Raw genomic sequence first — 20,399 nt, forward strand, 5'->3', positions numbered from 1 at the left:
ACCCAAACTACAAACCTTCATGTTGAAAATTAGTTTCGTATGAAAGTAGAGTCGTATTCTGTTTTGCTAATGCCGTATCGCCTATTTTATTAGAATTGTCAAAAGAATTTTTATCTTTGAGAATATTCGAAATATCCTCTATTTTGTCTTTTATCAAGCTGATTTCGTTATCCATTTCTTCTTTGATAACTGAAACCATTCCGGACTCGTCGATTTGAAGACAGGAAGTTGTAGCGTTTGAGTTGCAATCGTCGATACCAGAATCACGTGAATCACCTCTCAAAGCTCTACGTGGAATGTGATTTTTCAATAATTCATTTTCAATTAATTCTTTTTCGCACAGTTTCTTCTTGAGATTTGTGATCTCGTTATCTTCTGACTTTTCTTTATTCTCTAACTTTTCCTCTTCTATCGACTCTTCAGTCTTTGCATCAACTTCGAAATCTCCTTTATTCGTAGAGTTTATAATATTTGTAGGCAATAAAACATCTTTATATACTGGAATGTCCAAAGCTGATTCGTATTTTGCACAGGGAACACTGAGACTGGAATCCTTTTCATTGCTTTCAATATCAGCCTTGTTGATCACTTCATTAAAATCTTCATCATTTTCAGTACTAATTTTGTTAAAATTTGAATCTGTATCATGAATCTCGTGCTTACTGTTATTAATTACTTTATTTGCATCTTTAGGACTGTCAGTTCCTTCGTTAAGTAAATTAACTTGGTTTTGTTTTGAAATTTCTTCCACTGATATTGGATTATTTTTAGCATTAATATTTTCACTGTTTCCATTGGCAGCTGCATCTTGCTTAATTAAACCATCTGCTTCTACATTTTCAATGGAACAATTCTTTTTGCCTTTCGAAGAAAGAAGTGCCATTCTTCCTAGTGCGCGAATGGCATTCCCTGTTTTCTGTTAGAACACATCAACCAAAACGAAAACTCAAAAATAAATACATACGTAAAATAATAATAAATATTGAACAGAATTAATTGAAAAGCATGCATTATTAAGTAACTTCAAAACAGAAATTTGATTGTTATTAAAATAAAAATCCACACAACAAATCTATTTACAATAAAATAACAATTGATTATTCACCTGCCACTTTCTTCTTATAATGAATCTCTTCAATTTCTCCTTTGGCAAAGCTATCCTACTCATTTTTTCTGTTTGCTGTGCCATCCAAGGATGCGATAAACATTGATTTGCAGACATTCGAGATCTGGAAATTATGTAATTTTATTTTTTTACAGGCTTTATCAATGACAATAATATTGTGAAATAAGTTTAAATGTGATTTTAACTTACTCTTTTCTCTTAATTAGTAATCGACTGATAAAATCCTTAGCGTTTTCTGAGATTGCATCAAAGGCCTCATCCTCCAAATCGTAATCAGCTAAAGTGATGTTGGCAAAGGTTTCAGCATCGTTTTCACCCATAAAGGGTGACAGACCAGTTAATCTGAAAAAGTTGTTTAGCAATATTAATATATTATATTCAACTCCTGCACATTGGAAAATCACTGTATTTGTACATTCAGCATGAAATCGAGAAAATCATTATAACTGCAGATATGACATTCTACCATAGTATATCAGTACATTACCATATTAAGAATAGAAATCGTATCAGCAAATTTTATTTTTAACTCGGTAGTATAATATACCAATTTTTATATTAAAAAAATATAATATACACTTACAAAACATAACAAATAACACCCACGCTCCACATATCTGATTCAGTACCGATTGGCTCATAGTTAATAATTTCTGGTGGAATGAACTCTGGAGTACCAAATAAAACTCGAATTGGAGTGTCTGGTTTTAGAGTTTGGGCCAGGCCAAAGTCAATCAACTTGATCTGATGAGATGTGCGAGTATGGCACATAATATTTTCTGGCTGTAAATCAAATTAAAAATAATAATTATCAATTAGCATATTTTAATTTATTCATTCTTGTTAATTTTATTTGTGGATCCTTGCATTGCTATTGAAAATTATTTTATTTTTAAATAGTAAATTCTATCTATTATTCATTATAGCCTACCTTTAAATCCAAGTGTACAACACTATTTTGATGCATGTATTCTACACCCTCACAGATTTGTCTCATAAAAAGAATGCTGTCTTTTTCGGTAAGGGTGAAATCATCAGCTACAACCCTCTCGAAAAGCTCACCACCGGAAATACTAAAATTGATAAAATATTTAGATTATACAGTTACAATACATATAAATAATCTTTAATTCAAAATGATTTCTTGATTTGTATGAGATTAATTTATACACTTCTTTTTATCAATATGAATAATATTTGTTGGGTATTCACAATAGTTTTTAATTTACGAATTTAGATTATAAAACCACAGTTTTATCAGAGTAAATTCACTTACTATTCGGTCACCATGACACATTCTCGAGGACTTTCGAAAGCAGCAGCTAATAACAGCAGTTTGGGATGCCTAAGCATATTCATAATCCTAATTTCTTCTCGGACTTGCTGACGATCCTTTGCTTTAATAGTTCGAACAAATTTCGCTGCAAAATGGGTATTTGTCGTTTTATCGGCGATTCTCTTCACAGTTCCATATCTGCCTTTACCAAGCTCTTCATGCACATCGAATCTCTCATGGAATAATTGCATAGCCTCTAACTCTACCATTTTAGCTTCAAATGGAGTTTCAAAAGTATCTGCAAAATATTTAAAATTGATCATCAATTTCCTATAAATATTACCGAGCACTTTCTATCCTCAAATTTATTTTTAAAACTAGAACATTATATTTTCAATATTTAATATTTATAATAAATAATTTCAGTCATAAATAAAATACAATGCAATCAGGTAGAATCTACAGTGTTCATAAAAAGGTCATTTATGAGCCAACTTAATATTTTAACACAGGTTTAAATTTTAAAATTACCATGAATGATTGTTAATCATATTTGACACAATTAGCATTTTATCAGGAGATTATAGAAATTTCTAATATTTTTCTAATCAAAAGAATTACGTCACTTAATAAATTATCTAGCATTTACCGAGTCATCTAAACAGTAACAAAAGTTATTTATAACCCAACATAATATTTTGATATGATTCAATGTCAAAATTAATACAAAAGATTGAAAAGATGTCGATCATTCGATTTTATTTACCTTCAGTCTCTAATAGGGATGTATCTTCGTACAGTGTAACTTTTACTGGGTCCGATTGGGGCCCTGGTTCGCTGGGTCCGTGGATATTTTCGGCTCTAACTCTAAAACAATAAGTTTCACCAGGCACGAAGCAATCAGCATTGGCTTCTGAGATGGTATGACTCAGAGAGTGACAGGACTCGGCGATGGTCGTCCACGTGTTTTCACCTGCGCAACACATTTCCACGGAGTATCCCGTAACGGTACAGCCCCCATCGTAAGCTGGGGACCGCCAGCTAATCGTAGTCGATCCCGGTAAACTGCTCACGCAAGGTACACCTGATGGTGGATCTGGTGGACCTATGTCAAAACAGTCTCTATAAACTTTCTTTGTCACTCATTAAAATATGAAGATAAATTTCAACTTAATTCTTCATTTATTAGAAGTGATTTTAATCTTTTAACTGAATTTGCATCGAATTAAATAAAATTTTCCAAACAATTACCAATGTGATTCATGAAGTGGAATTTTTTGTTTTGAATATGATTAATTGGATAGCATAAAATACAACGGTAAATTTACAAATAACCTTTTGTTGAAGTAAAACACAAAAGACATCAATAGAGACCTTGACGTTGTCTCTGCATACCACAAGGATGGAAATTAAAAAGAACTGAGAACATTAGATAAAAGAATTAAGGCCACCACGTGTGGCCAGAAGAAATACCAACACAGTTAAATTTTCTGCACTTATTATACAACTCATACAGGAATCACTATCCCAATACGTGGCCTATTAATTCTATATGACATAAAATTTTATGTCATTAGAATTTATCGTTTCATACACAAAACCAATCAAACTCTTTGAAATGAATAGAACATTAAAATCCTATACAAATGTTTTCGTGAAGGGTTATACAAAATAAGCTGTCGTTATTAATTGCGAAGGCGAAAATTATTCTAAAGAAGTCTGATATTTAAGTTGACCTACATTTGATGAAGAGCAGCTTTCGGAACCTAAACGATAATTAGTACTAGCCTCGTAAAAATTCCACTTTCACAAATTTCAGAACTTTTCCTAATCAAGATTCAGAAAAAATAAACCAAAAATTCTTCCCCTATATTAGCAATTTGTATTAATTTAATTCTCATAAGGACAATGTAGAAGCAATAATTCAGAACTCGATTCAACCAGATAAGACGGATGAGATTGAATAAACTTAATTATACAAGGTGGATGAAATAATTAAGTAATTAACACCGATATCACACAGTAATTAAATAGAGCTGCAAAGTAATTTAAATTATCAGAAGTTATTTAAATTATATTCTCAACTCTGGGAATAAACTTATCGTTAATTTAAAATCCAAGTGAATTAATGCAAATTAACTATTAAAAATACACTGATTAATCCACAGTGATGAAATGCGAAACAACATAAATCCGCTTTAAAAAAAGAAGAAAATTTATTTATGTGTGAACAGAATAGGTTAATTATCCATTTAATGTTTAGAGTGAAAATTAAATCACCTAATGGGATAAACAAAGAGACCAAAATCCTTAGTTCTAAATCGTCTCATTATACATTCACTAAATTCACTTGAAAAAATTTAATTTATGTTTGTTACTCGTTCACACAGCTCACTTAAAAATGATACGAAATTTTAACTTAGGCGTGAACTTAGCAGTTTAATTACCCATTTAATGTTGTGCGAGTTTAAAATCACCGAATGGGACGAATAAAGAGACCGAGATCGGTAGTTTTGAAGCGTTTCATTATGCGTTCCGGCTGATACTAACTAGATTGCTCTGTGAGATCACTGGGATCTCGTGGAATGAAGCATTTACGTTTAAAATGGAGTGGGGAGGAATGAGAGAGAGAGAGAGAGAAAGAGAGAAAGAAAGAGATCTCAGAATATGGAGTAGTGGAAGAGGGGATTGAAATAAAGCAAAGAAAGAAGCAATGATAGTCTGAGGGAGGGGGGAGACGAATTATTGCGCGACTTGTCACGTAAGATAGTTGTCTGCCTTGCTGGAGTCAGGAAACTGAATAAACGACAGCTTGACAATCCATGTAAATCTGTGTAAGGCACACTGTCGTGCTAATAACAATGGGTGTCCCGTTCCGAATTATGTTTTTTACCCCTTCCACAGATCATTTCTCAGGATACTTGAGAACCTCTTGGAAATGTACTATCCTACAAAACAGAACAATCTTAAAGGCTCGTTTTATAAAGGAATTTCATAGTTTGTCATTGGCTTCAATTTAAATTCCATCGAATTTACTTCAGCTTGTTTCCACCGACCTAATTTCTTAACTTTAACTCTTTTTAATCAGATCCAGCGCACGTTCAATTATCAGTGAACGTTTTAATGAACTTGGTTAAATTCTTTTCAATTCATTTGCCTCTTTTTCAACTTGAATTGTGTTTAAGATATATATTGCTGGGTAGGTTTAATTTATTGATTGTAATTTAAAATATTACGAGCGTTTTTTAATTAATTTAAAGGGTATCTTATACGATAAGTGTCAATATTATTTATATTTATGTTAGATAATCCTCCTGTATATAAATAATTTTTACATAAATTTCCTATTTAAAATGTTGCAGTTTTGCAGTTTTAGTGAAAATAAAAAGGTGATAGTGACAAGTGGCAAATATAATTATGTAAAAATTACTATTGCATTATAAATTGCAATTATCAATCGTGCATCAGCAAGATCTAGTGCTGCAATCTCAAATTCTCAAGAACTATAAACACTGATTGTCTCGTTCGAAGCGACATACAATTATTTATGTAAGGCCACGCATACTCGGTATGCTGATAGATTCCCTTCAATTTAAATGTTCATACAACAAGATCGTTGTTCTAATAGATATTAATCGTACTATATACATGGGTAAAAATACACTAGTATAATTCAAATTTTCTTTACCTTTAACAGCTAAGCTGAAGTGTCTCCGGTCTTTTCCTAATATATTTTCCGCCAAAACTTCATATTTGCCTGCATTATCCGCTATTATGTCATTCAAAGTCAAGATTGATTCGTTAGACTCGTGTGTAATTTCGGTCCTTAGATCAGGCTTTAATTCCTGGCCCTGTAATTACTCAAAAAATGCAAAATATTATTCAAAGCAACGAGTAAAAAATATATATAATATATTATTTCTATCTAAATCAAGTCAAGAAAGAGACTAAAAGAGCTCCAAAAATGGTATTTATGACAAATTTAAAAAACTGAACGTCAGATTGATATACGACAGCCATGTGGCTGTTTTATGCAGTGCTTCGTAAAAGTCTGAGGTTGTCTAAATTCCTCGAAAATAATTAACTTGGGAAAAAATGTTGTATATGGTATTAGAACTTTACATAGGAGAAAAATGGGGTCGATATGGCTGGTGCAATTAGCTTTTAAAATTTGATAAATAGCGAAAAAGCAAATATGCAAATGGAAAATTTATTTTAAATAACGACTGAATATGCACGGTTTGCCCTTTATGCTTGATTACGTAAGTGTGTATACACGAGATTACACTAACATTCAAATACAAATACACCATCACCAGAGGTAAATGAATCCTTTGCGTAACGCATTTACATAATTACTCAATTACCCAATCGTTGTCATGCTGAATAAGATAGAGGGGAAATAGTGTTGATACATTATCAAACACGAAAGGAATAACTTAAATTTCATATATAGTTAACATGCGAGAAAGAAAAAAAAAATTTCACTCACCGCTCTGTACCACTTGATGGATGGCTTCGGTTGACCTTGAAACTTAGCTCTCAAGGTCGTCTTACAGCCTCGAAAAATGGTGACATCCAAAGGAGCTTCAGTGATCATGGGTGCTATTAATTTATTATCGTCTGCCGACTCTTTCCCCAGATTTTTCACTATTTTATCATTGAATGATTCACTCTCTGTTTTTACATTAACGTCATTGTTCATATGATTCTCAGAATTATCTCGAGTATTCGTGTTATCGCATGCAATAGAGTCAGTAGGTGCTTGCTTATCGTTCGGTATATAACATATTTGATCACAATTACTCTTTACCTGAGATTTCTCATTGTTATTAGCAACACCATTAGTCTCACCATTACAGTTTTGTCCATAAATTTTCATTTCATCAACATCATCGTGCATACTTTCGACAACCTTTTCATTCTCATTTAAATGATTTGCAAAATTTCCCTCAAAATTGTCCAATTCAGAAACGAAATCCTCATCATGAAATTTCATACCTACAAGATCATTGATTTCTCTGCCCATCTTCTCCAGTATCTTGTAAGTATCAGAGATATCATTCTCTATATCAGAATAAAATTTGTCTGTAACTAAAGGATCCTCCATAAATCTGCTGATTTCTGCATTTTTCTCATTCAATCTTGCAAAATCAGTCGAATAACTTTCGATGTCATTGTGTTCACTAATAGCAGACTCAGCCCTCTTCAAGTTAATCTTGTCTTCCTCATTGATCAGTATAATCTTTGGAGAATTCTCAGCTTTTAGATTTTTCATTTGCAGCTCTTTCTTTACTTTTCTATTTACAGGCAATTTAGGAACTTTTTGAGATGGCAAAGGAGACAAAGATTTCTGATTGACCTTGGATTGTCGTGGGAATGAGGAAGATCGAGCCCTATTAGATGATTTTTCTGTGTTTCGTCGTCGGATAGATAAACAGCAGATTTTTTCTGGTTTTAAATAAACTTTTGTGTCCTCCTCGTTGGTTGTTACCATATCTGGGTCTTCGTGAGCTAATCGTTTCAATCGTAATTGGGCTGCACAACTTATACTTGGTCCATTATTGGTTACAGATGCTGTGCAACGGACTTCTCCAATATCTTTCCAACAAACTTCGTGTATCCTTAAAATACTTGTGTATCCATCCTTCTCAATCTGTAATTATATAATAAAATGTTTTTTATTAAATTCTAATTGCGAACAAAGCTTAAATTTATTTCTATTAGGATCTACAGATAACTATTCCGACCCTATTAAGGTTGATAAACTAGCAAAGCATTATGATAATCTTTGAAAAAATTATTATTTTTAATAAAAGAAAAATATTGGAAAAATTTTTACTTTGCATCTGAAGTTTTCTCGTGCATTCTTTCCATTTACTGTCCAGTAAATTTCGACAGGTTTTTGGCTTTGAACTCGTGCACAAAAACAAGCAGTTTCTCCTTTTGCAATTGTAACTGATAGTGGCTTTTTTGTAAACTCTGGTGCTATGAATCGTGCATATTTGTAATCTGTAATTAAATAAATTTAATTTGTAATATTATATTATAAAAATACAGGTATATTACAACGTTAAGAAAATATTTATAAATTAAGATGTTTTAGGCAACCTTGAACAGCGAATACACCAGTGCAAGAAGTTTCTCCAAAATCATTTCTAACGATGCAAGAATATTCTCCAGCATCTTGGGGATAAACGTCTGAAAATCTGAGAGCCACACCTCCATCGTTATAAATTACATATTTGTAATATTCGCAATCTGGTACCTTATGACCATCTTTCAGCCAGGTCACTATAAATGGCGGTGTACCTATAAATTTATATTACAGTATTTTTCTTTTCTGAAGTATATCGAATTACTTAATAAACGAGTTTAAATAATACTCTACCAGTTAATCGTGTCTGGAGTTCGTAACAATGCTTCTCCATGACTATAGTGTCTTTTGGAAGCGATTGTAAAAATCTTGGAGGATCCTTGTCGCTTGTCGACTGATCATGAGAATCTAATATCGTAACCTGAAAAAAAAATAAATTTCGGTTTAATTATTTGACAGCTTCTTTATCTTACATATAAAGACCATTGGTATAAAAATTTAAATACAACAAACGTTTAATACCATTATTCTGCATAGGACTATTTTAAATAATTTCTCTATTTGTATTCAAAAAGAATTTATGCAAACAATTGTATCTCTTATAGTTAAGGAGATAAATTAATTTCTATTACATTCTAAAGTGAAGTAAACATCCCAAAAAGCATTAAATATTAAAAAATTTAACAACCTCGCAGGAGCTTCTTGTAGATCCAAGGACATTCGTTGCAACGCAGGTATATTCACCAGCATCACTCGCTTTTACATTCGCGATTTCGATTTTAGCAGTTTTTCCATCGAAAAACCTTGTAATTCTGTTCGATCGTTCTAAAGGTTGGCCATTTCTGTACAAAAAATAATTTTATTTTTCACGAAATAATTAATAATGATAAAACAGGATATCAAAGGATAATTTGTTTTATATTTTACCTGTACCATGCTGGTGTTGGCCTTGGCGAGCCTCTCAATCCACAAAGAAGTTGTAGCCTCCCATCGGTCCTAGTCGTGGTGTCCAAAAGACTTTGATCGTATGAAGGATAAGTTCTCGGAGATGCGCTTCTAGTTCTAATACTTCTGGTAACTGTGTCGTTGCGATCTAAAATTTTATTTCAATATGTTCGTAAGTGATTAATAACTAATATTATATACACTTTTCAAGGCCAATACAATACTCGATAATAAATTTTGTAATTGTACGACGACAAGAAAATTCTTACTGATAACTTCCAAACGAGCACTGGCCTCGATTCGTCCAAAATCATTTTCCAATGTAACCCTGTAGAGACCAGCGTCATCTTGAGTGACGTCACTAATTTCGAGAATCCTAACGTCGTCCCTTTCCTTCACGGAATGTCGAGAATTTGCCATTATAGCAGTTCCATTTTTATCCCATTTGACCCACGGGAGCGGATGCCCTACAACCGCACATTGGAACCTAACCGTCTCACCTTCTTCAACCAATCGATTGTGAGGAACTGCATAAAATTTCGGTGGGCTGAATTTTGGACGACGACGTTCCGAGCTTGCTCGTTGGAGCGTTATTTGTGGTGACCTCAATTCACGACCATCTATCGACAATTTTTAATAATTAAATGATAAATATAATAAACATACAAAAGTTAATTTCCATTACAATCTAAAAGCCAATTAAAGGTATTGTAGCCTGAGCTTTTGTTGGAAATAAAATTTTGTATAAAAAATATATTGCACTTATTTTTTTTTTGTGTGAAAGATTTTATAAAATAAAATAATAAAAATTGAGTCTCATACGTGAGGCTGCTGGTGATAAGCTTCTCATGGGTGTAGACCGTGGGGTTGATTTGGGGGTTGAGCCAGCTGATATTAAACCTATCGGTCTGGTTAATCTCTGCATAATCACGTTTTCTTTTCCTTCTGGTACTGAAATATAATATCGAAGTTTTTATGATAACTGCTATTACAAAACTAGCATTTAATTATTATTATTATTATACATGCTACCTCTAAAAGGAACTAACATTATTAATCCCTAACTTTAATCACACCCTCCTGCTTTTATTTCAAAGCCAAAACATTTTTAAATAAAATAAAACAAAAAACACGTGTTTTCTTCAAAGTACTCAAACTACTTTATACTGAGATTTATTTAACCTTGAAAGCTCACATGAAGGTAATAAAAAAGTCCAATCGATTTGTTTAAATAGAACCTCCTATTTTGTATTGCATGTTTTGCAACTTATCTCAAGAGTTTTCCGAAACATTGATGGATTTATCATTTCATCCTAGCATTCGCAAGAAATTTAAATTTGAAGCTGCTTATTTATGTGGGCTTGGTTGAAACGGTGCTCCGAACAGCTACGCATACACAGGCACAATCACTCAATTTGGAAAATAAAAAGTGAGAAGAAATGACGCGTATTGTTTGCGTCAATTGATAAAATATTCAAAAGTGATTAATCGGAGCACGTGTGACATAGGAAATGGCTACGTGGTGGATTAACCGAGGAGTGGAGAGTGCCTTGATAGATATGACGTATTAATAGCATTAAATTCCGTCACGCGTCACCGGCACACGTATAAAGACACAGTAACGTGTGCTATAAGTATCGTTGAAAGGACGTCAACTCGTCAAGTTGACATGCAGGACTATCATACATGAAAATCTTAATTCGATTTATTAACGCCAGCATAAATTTTCATTTTCAAAACTTCAAACTTATTTGCGCTCCAATAGAGGGAACTCAAGCATTGTAGTACAACGTTGCATCATAAAATTATGCGTGAGCTACTTTCGTCATTTCTATAGAATTTTTAAACATTAAAAATTAATATTGCAATAACGTAGTTATATGGTACCTATAACGTTAATAAAGGTATGATTAGGAAAGTTTCAGGAAATCATCTTTCAGAATACTTGAATGCAGTGTCCAAGTTCTAAACAATGGTAAAATCTTATAGGGCGTTTTAAATCAGATGATTTTTATATTTAAGTTTTCCTCATAAAGCTTGTCAGCTTACAGATAATTCAAAATAAGTTTTTAAAAATAAAGCACCCTGTGTATTCGTGTCAGGAACGTTCCTGAAACAATTTCCGAACTTATTTTGAGATGTAAAAATATCTTAGAAACTTTTCTAACCTTATATATTCTAAGTGAGTTAATTCCCATGATTCCAAAAAGGGTTTCTGAGCTGTGGTCGTGAAAATGATTGAAAATACCGTGGTTAGTTTATTTATTACAATCGTTCCATCATGTTTAATCAATTTTCCTAAATTGCGAAAATTTATAGCCCGAACGAAAATATATTCATTATCAGCTATGCAACAAAATAAATTCTACCTAGTTTACAACAGATATAGGGATAATGAATAATTACTATCGATAGGGATAAGTAAATTTACCGTCCACGACTAAACAGGCTGATGTAAATGCTTTCCCAAGGTCATTGTAGGCCACGCAGGTGTAGACGCCCTCGTCTTCCGGATAAACGTGTTCGATGGTCAAACGTGCAGTCTCCCCGTCGAACTCACCCGTAAAATCGCCACCCAAATGCAATATCTAATTTAAAAAAAACGTAGCTTATAGGTATCACTGATGAACTTTGTAGAATTATTTTAATTAACAATTATTATTACTTTTCCACGGTGCTCCCATCTTATAAATGGCGACTCTGGTGTTGCATGAACTCTACACTCCAAAGTTACAGCGTCACCATCGCAGCATCGCAAATCCCTAAGCTCTTTTTGTATAATTGGCAGAGTCAGCACTTTTCTATACAAATAAAATAAATAACTCGTTTTTTTAATAATTTAGTAGTAATTAAGAATTTTTCAAAAATTAAGACATACCCGTGTTTAACAGTTTTTCTCATTTCTTCTTCCTTCCCTTGACCTACGATGAAACGGGTATTAAATGTTTAGTGTAGATTAGAATTTATAAATTAAATTTTAATTTCGTTGCAGAAGTAATTTATCAATTGAATATATTTATTTTAATTCCAATGTTAGTACTGAAAATTCAGTAAACAGATTGTTAATTTTTTGTCATGAAAGTATAATAATATTTAATTATGTTAATATTGGAGTTGTTTTTCACCTTTAGCGTAGATCTGTAATGAAATCACCGCCTTAGCTTCCCCATGACAATTTTTCGCGATTACAGAATATGTGCCGGTATAATCGAGTTTGGCATATGGTATCTCCAATCGATATTGCGGTCCAGATCCCACGTGTCGGAAATGCGCAGCGTCCCGATAATAATCGGCCTATAAAAAATAGTGCTTGCATTACTTGATAAATATAAAAAATTATTATTCATGTACTTCTTAAAATAATCCATGCTCTACATATTTTCTTTTTTTTTTCAAAATAATTGAAAGTATATGCATATTAAAGTGAGTTATTTTACATATACTCTTATTTAAGATCAATCTGTCCAACTTGAAAAATCTTCTGACGAAAGAAAATTGAAGAAAAAAATTCTTGTACAATTTTTTAACCTAACTTTCAACTAACAAATTGTCAAGGATTGAAAATTCTACAATTTAAAGCATTTAAATTGGTCCAATTAATGTTTCCTTATGGGTAAATTAGCTGTGGTAAAGGAAAAATACGTAATCATATAACTTCTGGTTCCCATGGGAGGATCGCGAAAAAAATAAGCACGATAAAAATTAAGCGCTTAAAGATTGATGAATTTACTAATGAAGGCGGGGTGATTGTTGATTGCACAAGAAATTATCGAACTAATGAATTTGCCATAAAAAGCAAAGCGTGCTTCCGGCGACAAGGTGATTACAGGAAAACGTAGTAGTGTGTTGCATTCCAGTATTCTTGAGTTGGGAGCGCAATAGGATTAATCCCGAGCGTTCCGATCAACTTTCGCTCCCTATATGGACTAAAGCCCTGACGAAGACGTTTCACCTCTCTTTTTTCTCACTCTCTTCCTCTTACACTTCGGCAAACTTCACTCGAATCTCACGTGTCAATCCATTTGACTTATTGAATGGACATCTGCCCTTCCCCCTCCCTTTCGCTTTATCCCGCAGATTCAAAGACTATTATTTTGTGTAGCTATCTAGAATACGTGTAGAATATTTCCCAAACTGATCATTTCATCAATCAATGTAACAAGTTATTTGTTTTTTGAGCTTAGATTATTCAAATCAATATAAAGGGTCGACCGAAGCTACTCCGTTTGACTTACTGAGCGAACTTTGCTCCCACATACTCCACTCCCCTTACTCATACACAATATCACTGATTCAAAGATCATCATTTTGTGCAATAATTTAGAGTGTCTCGAATCGTCCCAAATAGGTTATATAATTGATCAATTGAAATTATATTAATTGGTTTTTGAGGGTACAATTTTTAAATCAATTTAAAGAAGTCCAGAGATTACACTAAAATACAGAGAGATGAATAAAGAACCATGCAACTTTTGTTTAGAACCTTCAAAAGCTTTATACGAAATGTCAATTTGTGTAATCAAATCGAATTCCCAAGTAATTCGGTAAAATATGAATGAAACGGTGAGCTTGCTAATTGCAGAAGGAGGTGCTCGATAAGAGGGTAGCCAGTGCACGACTAGAAAGGACGTCCCCTTCCTCTGCCTACCAATTAATATCCTTGAATATCTTTAAAAGTTTGACTAAAGCCAACCTTTTAAATTTAACATTTTATTAAACAGTAATAAAAAAAAATAGTAAAGAATTCTTTCAATATTCCAATGAAAGCAAGTTGTGACTGACATGTTAAAAGGATCTGAATTATATTAGAAAATATTACGATTTAAACCCTAGCTTGCTTTAATAACTTGTGGGAACATTCGATATAATATGTAATGTATAGTTTTAAATTGCAAATTTATGAGCTTTCCATAAAATTATACACGTTACGCCAATTCTGCCATTGGATCGTCACACTGGTTGCATTAATCAAACATGACATTCACATCTTTATTAAGAACACGATAAATGATAAAATTGATGCCTCTTATAAAACGTTTATCTCATTTTAAATAATTCATGCTTGTTAAATAAAAATTGCTAGTTTTGCTTTTTATAAATGTTTATATTTAAAATATATTTTATTGATACCTATTTTCTTTATTCCAAAATAGTAAATAGGTCAACAAATGCTATTTTCGAGAAATTAAAAGTTTTAAGTATAAGTTTTTAATGTGAGCTGCGATGAATTTATTAAACAAGTTCTAACGTTATACAGACTCAACACATTCTGCTACTAAATTGCCATATTTGTTGCTAAAATGAGGTGAGATCCTGCATCTTGTTATGATAGACATGCATGACCAATATACTTCATTTTGCTATCATGTTTTTTCATCATCAATGAATAATTTTGTAATAAAATTATTTTTAATAAGGTTTTTCAAACTTCTCTAAGTGTAGATCTCTTGGAAAAATGTATAGACAATTTTTATATAAGTTATTCCTATATACACACAATTTTAATAAAATTATGTTTTTGCCTTCCATTGTTATATGATTTATTTAAAAGAATTATTATTATTTTATGAACAATTTTCCAATCATTTTTCATAGTTTTAAGTACCCTTCTTATAAGATTCAAAACCTAGAAATCAATTATAACTACCTAAATATTATTCTTTGTGTGTGTATAAAATAAAGGCAATAATTTCTTTCTTCCAATTAAATATCAACTATTTTTAACAACTTGTTAATTAATCTGCTGCCTGATAATCGATGTATCGTTTCTAGTAGTAATGATTTATACATTAGACTCGTTAAAGTAAATTTAACAAATACCGTAATTTATTTGCTCATTCTAAAATCAATTAGAAATATATTTTCCTTTTAGCCTGTGATGCTTAAAAATAATGAGAGTTGGTGAGATATTCGTAAAAGTCTTATAAGAACCTTGGTGAAAGAGATACTTGAGAATTTCAGTGTATTTTGTTGGGTGTAAAGCTTCGTGGAACCGTGTGACTTGACTTTAAACGTGCCCTCCGACTGAACCAAGTACGTACACGCCACCCGTTTTTGGCGTGGCGGCGATTACTAAGCGTAGTTGAAAGTAAAATATAGCTATATAGCTTGAAACGTTAAATGATGAAATAAAGAAAAACTTTTTATCGAGCCTCGATGAATATTGCTTCGATAAAATTTGAATAAAAGCTTAATTGTGCATATAAAAAATGTACCATTGTGTTAAAAAAAATAGTAATAATTATACACAATCAATATTAAATTAAATTGTGTGAAATCCTAGGTACTATAATTTACTGTACAAATTAAAAAGGAACGCTAATAAAATATCACTAGTTAGAATTAATTAATGCTTTAAGAATGTACAAGAAAGTAAAAGATTGGAAGACTAAAAATGAATAAATCTGTAAAAATATTGAATAGAAAAGAGTTAAAAGTTTCATTTATATTTTTATTATCAATCCCCTAAATCTAAACTAATTCTTGTAATCCTCGTTAAAAAATTGATTAATTATACTAATTTAATCAAATTTAAAAATAAGTGTATTGGAACAATTAAAACTCACAAGGAAGTGAATATAAGCAGAGTGGACAAATATCCGAGACTGAAAAAAATTGAAAACACTTAGCACTCGCGATGTGGCTTCTATTATTTATCGATTAATAAAAAATACGAAACCTAAGTGGACTCGCCTAACGTTGGTCAAAGTCACGAGCAGACTGTTTTACCGCATGCAGCTTTGCCCTGACGATCTGTCGGTGGGAATTTACTCTCGGTAAGTGGGGGTGGAGCCTTTTGCAAACATACACCAATGCAAATCGACAATTAATCACTTTGCCACTTCCTTGCGTATCTCCAACTATTCAATAATACTCTAATCCTATTTTTAAAAGATTTAATGTAGTTAATGTTAAAGTTATGTAGTTTTTTAAAACCATGGACAGTGATATAACACGTAAATGGTTATTAATGAGAGGCTATGGAAGATTTTAATTTGTGTAAACTAGAAATACTTTGAACACAGCTGGTCATCCTTGCTAACCGAGGAGTGATTAATACTTTTCATTTATATCCTAAGCGGTTTGTTTCAAAAAGCATAATCATTCCACCCTTTCTCCCACTATATCCAATGACTAACCAGACATAAATTACTATTACCATTTAGAGTGTTCAATAATATCTGTATATACAGTTTCACCGACGCATATAATACTTGACCCATTATGGGCATAATACCGCATAACACATTGTCATTTTCTTTCGTACTACCTTGACCTACATCTTAAGATTATCTTACAGCCAAATTATGTTTCCATCTTCAAAAATTATTACCGATCATTTTTTGCTAAATATTTTCTATTTTTTTCTGCATTTATTTAACACAGTTTTTTAATCAACAGCATACATTCATGGTAATGACCTTGTCATTAAAATGATCTTATATAAAATTAACTTACTAAGATACAGCACATTATACAAAGGAACTTTTGCAATTACCTTATACATACGATATAAATGCCTTGATTTGGATAATATAAAATGTAATCAAAAATCCATGAAAGACAAATAATTTTTTAGCTCATGACTGTTTTTAAGAATTTACAGTTATTTTTCGTCATAGTATTAATTACTATAACAAAAATTATTCGCGGTATTTAACAGAAAATAATAAATCAATTTAAGAAAAGAAAAGATTATTTAACGAATCGGTAATTTTTGTGTGTCGAGCATCAATGACAATTACGAATCCACGAAAGACCTATAAAAGATTTTTTAGCGCGTGACTGTTTTTAGGAACCAAAGACTTTCAATTTTGAACTATGCCTATTCTTGCAAGCTGCTCACGTCTCAAAGCGTAGCACGTTGTGAAATTATCTTCGCCAATGGGCTTTTAATAGTGAAGGCGAGAGTAAGTTCAGCTGCCTTTGGGAATAATAAATGAGGTCTTTTTTGGACATATGTACATATCCCCTGGCGAAAATTATACACAAGCATCCTTAAAATCACCGTAAACGTTCAATTTATGTACAGTGACGCAAATCTTCCATCACCTTATACTCCTCTTTTCACCTAAAAAGAACAAAATTACACAATCCGGACTTACCTTGAGGAAGTCACGGAGCCAAATAACTTCCGGTTTTGGATCACCAACAACTTCGCAAAGTATTATCACTGTATCGCCTTCAACTGCTTCGGTGGATAATGGCTTGGTGATGAATAGAGGCTCCTTTGAATATCTGAATAAATATATAACAATTACTAAAATACTTTTCTAATTTATTATTACCATAACCCTCAGCTAAAACATTTATTAGAAATGTGATTTTACAATGCATGGATTAGTTTAACTCAATATTTTCAATTGCAAGGGAATAAACGAAAAAGTTCTAACTATGTAGATTCATTTTAAATGATCCCAGTTAAATGGGTAACAAATTGTTGCAAGGTATTTAATTTGTTGAAAGTCAGATTTAGTCAATTAAAAGAATCAAACATTAACCACTGACTGTTTTAGGATTAACATGTCCTTAAAATTATAACATTACTCCAATATTTCTAAAATAATAAAATAGAAATATAACTTGATTAAGTATTGAAGTTCCTTATCACATTGTTATTATGGATCAATTATTTTCATGATGATAATTCTTAATTTTCTTGTTTGTTTTATCAGGACTGATGATTAACTTGACTCACGGCATATCTGGAGGTGCGATGGTAACAGCCGGTGGTCCATGGGTAAGGGACTCTTCTTGAGATTTAGTGCTATCAAGGACTACGATTTTGGTGGTGGTTTCAGCTCTGCCTACTTCATTAGTGGCTGTGCAACTGTACAGTCCTGCGTCTCTCGCTGTTACATTGGCTAATGATAGCTCGACTGTACCATCGTGAGTCAAAGTCATGACTATTCGCCTACTGGGCCGCAAACGAATTCCATCCCGGTGCCTACAAAATTTCTCGATCATCATATTATGATATTAATCGCATTACAGAACTGAGAAGTATCATTAATCGTTATGTCATGTGGAATATAACGTTACAGTATTATTAACATAAATAAATCACTCGCTAATAAAGACACCGTTCATCCGGCTCTAATTATGTAGCCTAATTGAATCTGTCATTTTAAAAGTAATGTGAGCGACAAATTATAAATTTTTCTACAAGACAGAAAGCTTTATGTACTAAAAAAATTGTAGTTTGAATTGTGGTTGTTCTGCGAATACATGACTTTGTATTTTTGTTTTTTTCAATATCAAGAGAGAAAGAAATGTATAGATATCTATTCGTGAAATAGCTTATATTATATATTGATTAGGTATTAATTACATCGAATATATTAAGCATTTGTTATTTAAAAAATAAAAGTAGTGCAGTTTTTAAAATTACTAAGCAATTCACACACAGAGGAATGTTACTATCAATAAGCTAAATACTAATATGGTTGAGTTGAATCCCATGATAGTATTAAATAAATATTATAATCTATTTTAAGAATTTTATTTAGTTCGATTTCAGTAATGTTTTGTAATTTTATTAGACATACCATATAATTCCTACGCTTGGATAGGCCTCAACTTGTGCAGATATTCTAAGCTCTTCACCCAATTTTACTGAGTACGATGGTCCAAGGTCACGGAGAAATTCTGGGGCAACATAAGCACGAATGCCCTTGTCTACGATTAGGCTACATCTACAGGATACCGAGCCAAAATCATTTCTCGCTGTAACCATGTAACACCCTGAATCTTCCACGGTCGAATGAATGACCTCCAACGTGTGGAAGCCTGAATCATCGTTCCAGAAAACGTGATGGGCTAAACAAAATAAATCGATATGGATTATTTTGGTCAAAACGATCAGAATGTAACGTGGAATAATAAATTAGAATTCGAACATCATTTATCAAAATTCGACGATTACCATCTTCAACAATGTCTTTGTCATCCTTGAACCACGTGACCTTGGGAGTTGGATGACCCACGACTTGACAAGTGAGCCTCACTGGATACGTTGCCTGTACTCTCCTGTCGCGAATTCTCATAGTGTATTGCGGTGGTCTCTCTTCTTTCGTACCCATTAAAGCTCTATAATGAACAGTTTTTAATAAACTTTTCTCAATACTCAAAGTCATTAAAATTAATTTAAATGTAAAGAAAATTGAATCTAAATTTATTTTCTATATTTTCTGTTTAAATATTAATAGTAAGTCATTTGTATTTTTAATTAAAATTATTATTAGGAATCGATTAAATTTCTTATCAATATATTTACTTAGTTCTTTCATCAGCTTCAATAATTTCTGGATCAGTTACTACCAGAACTCGTGCAAAGGACGAAGTTTTTCCCAGTTTGCTAGAAGCCTCGCATATGTATCTTCCTGAATCACTTTCTTGGACATTCCCAATGGTTAATAAGCATTTAAAACCATTATAATAAATGGTACATCGCGTATCTTCGTTCGGATTAATCTCTGTGGTATCTCGGTACCATCGAACGTCTATTTTCGAATCTCCAGCAACCTGAAGAATATCGTAATTTGAAATAATTAATAATTAATATTGATTAAATTTATATTGCTTTATTAAATGAAATTAATTAGGAAAATCAAGAATAATAAAATTTTATTTTGCAAAAACTAACCTCGCATTCCAGTTTAACAGTGGATCCAGCTAGGACCTTTAACTGTGCAGGTAGCAGAGTCGTGAACTCTGGAAGTTCAATAATCTCGCTGACAGTAACAGGACTGGACATTGTAACAGATTCACCCCAACCGTATCTGTTCCTAGGAGTTATTCGAAACTTGTATCTTTGACCTGGCTTCAGATTGAAGGCATCAAATGTGTTGATAGGCGTGATGCCTAGCTGTAATTAATTTTTTTTAATTAATATTTTATAGCTACGTTATACCATTTAGCAAAAGTAATACAACTGTTAGTAGTATATTAATTCT

General features: G+C 32.2%; 1 protein-coding gene across 3 annotated transcripts in view; it reads right to left on the reverse strand.

The window, feature by feature from the left end:
* LOC136780994 (uncharacterized) overlaps positions 1–20,399 on the reverse strand; it is a 55,824-nt gene that overhangs the window by 1,726 nt on the left and 33,699 nt on the right. For 2 of the 3 annotated variants that reach the window (XM_066739630.1, XM_066739631.1), the window contains 26 exons: positions 20,090–20,311; positions 19,721–19,968; positions 19,370–19,533; positions 18,993–19,263; positions 18,143–18,391; positions 17,550–17,682; positions 12,570–12,738; positions 12,323–12,365; positions 12,110–12,245; positions 11,876–12,032; positions 10,267–10,395; positions 9,714–10,064; positions 9,427–9,592; positions 9,188–9,341; positions 8,794–8,920; positions 8,514–8,714; positions 8,245–8,414; positions 6,895–8,058; positions 6,091–6,253; positions 3,169–3,507; positions 2,403–2,700; positions 2,058–2,199; positions 1,710–1,909; positions 1,316–1,468; positions 1,106–1,229; positions 16–916 (listed from right to left, as the gene is read on the reverse strand). In XM_066739630.1, the coding sequence (XP_066595727.1) occupies positions 16–916; positions 1,106–1,229; positions 1,316–1,468; positions 1,710–1,909; positions 2,058–2,199; positions 2,403–2,700; positions 3,169–3,507; positions 6,091–6,253; positions 6,895–8,058; positions 8,245–8,414; positions 8,514–8,714; positions 8,794–8,920; positions 9,188–9,341; positions 9,427–9,592; positions 9,714–10,064; positions 10,267–10,395; positions 11,876–12,032; positions 12,110–12,245; positions 12,323–12,365; positions 12,570–12,738; positions 17,550–17,682; positions 18,143–18,391; positions 18,993–19,263; positions 19,370–19,533; positions 19,721–19,968; positions 20,090–20,311 (6,574 nt within the window). The remainder of the gene's footprint in view (positions 1–15; positions 917–1,105; positions 1,230–1,315; positions 1,469–1,709; positions 1,910–2,057; positions 2,200–2,402; positions 2,701–3,168; positions 3,508–6,090; positions 6,254–6,894; positions 8,059–8,244; positions 8,415–8,513; positions 8,715–8,793; positions 8,921–9,187; positions 9,342–9,426; positions 9,593–9,713; positions 10,065–10,266; positions 10,396–11,875; positions 12,033–12,109; positions 12,246–12,322; positions 12,366–12,569; positions 12,739–17,549; positions 17,683–18,142; positions 18,392–18,992; positions 19,264–19,369; positions 19,534–19,720; positions 19,969–20,089; positions 20,312–20,399) is intronic. The other variant, XM_066739632.1, reaches the window with a different exon arrangement.

The sequence above is a fragment of the Prorops nasuta genome, unplaced genomic scaffold (assembly GCF_024137725.1).
Source record: "Prorops nasuta isolate Cenicafe-Biocafe unplaced genomic scaffold, Cenicafe_Pnas_1.2 PNAS00021, whole genome shotgun sequence".
Taxonomy (NCBI): domain Eukaryota; kingdom Metazoa; phylum Arthropoda; class Insecta; order Hymenoptera; family Bethylidae; genus Prorops; species Prorops nasuta.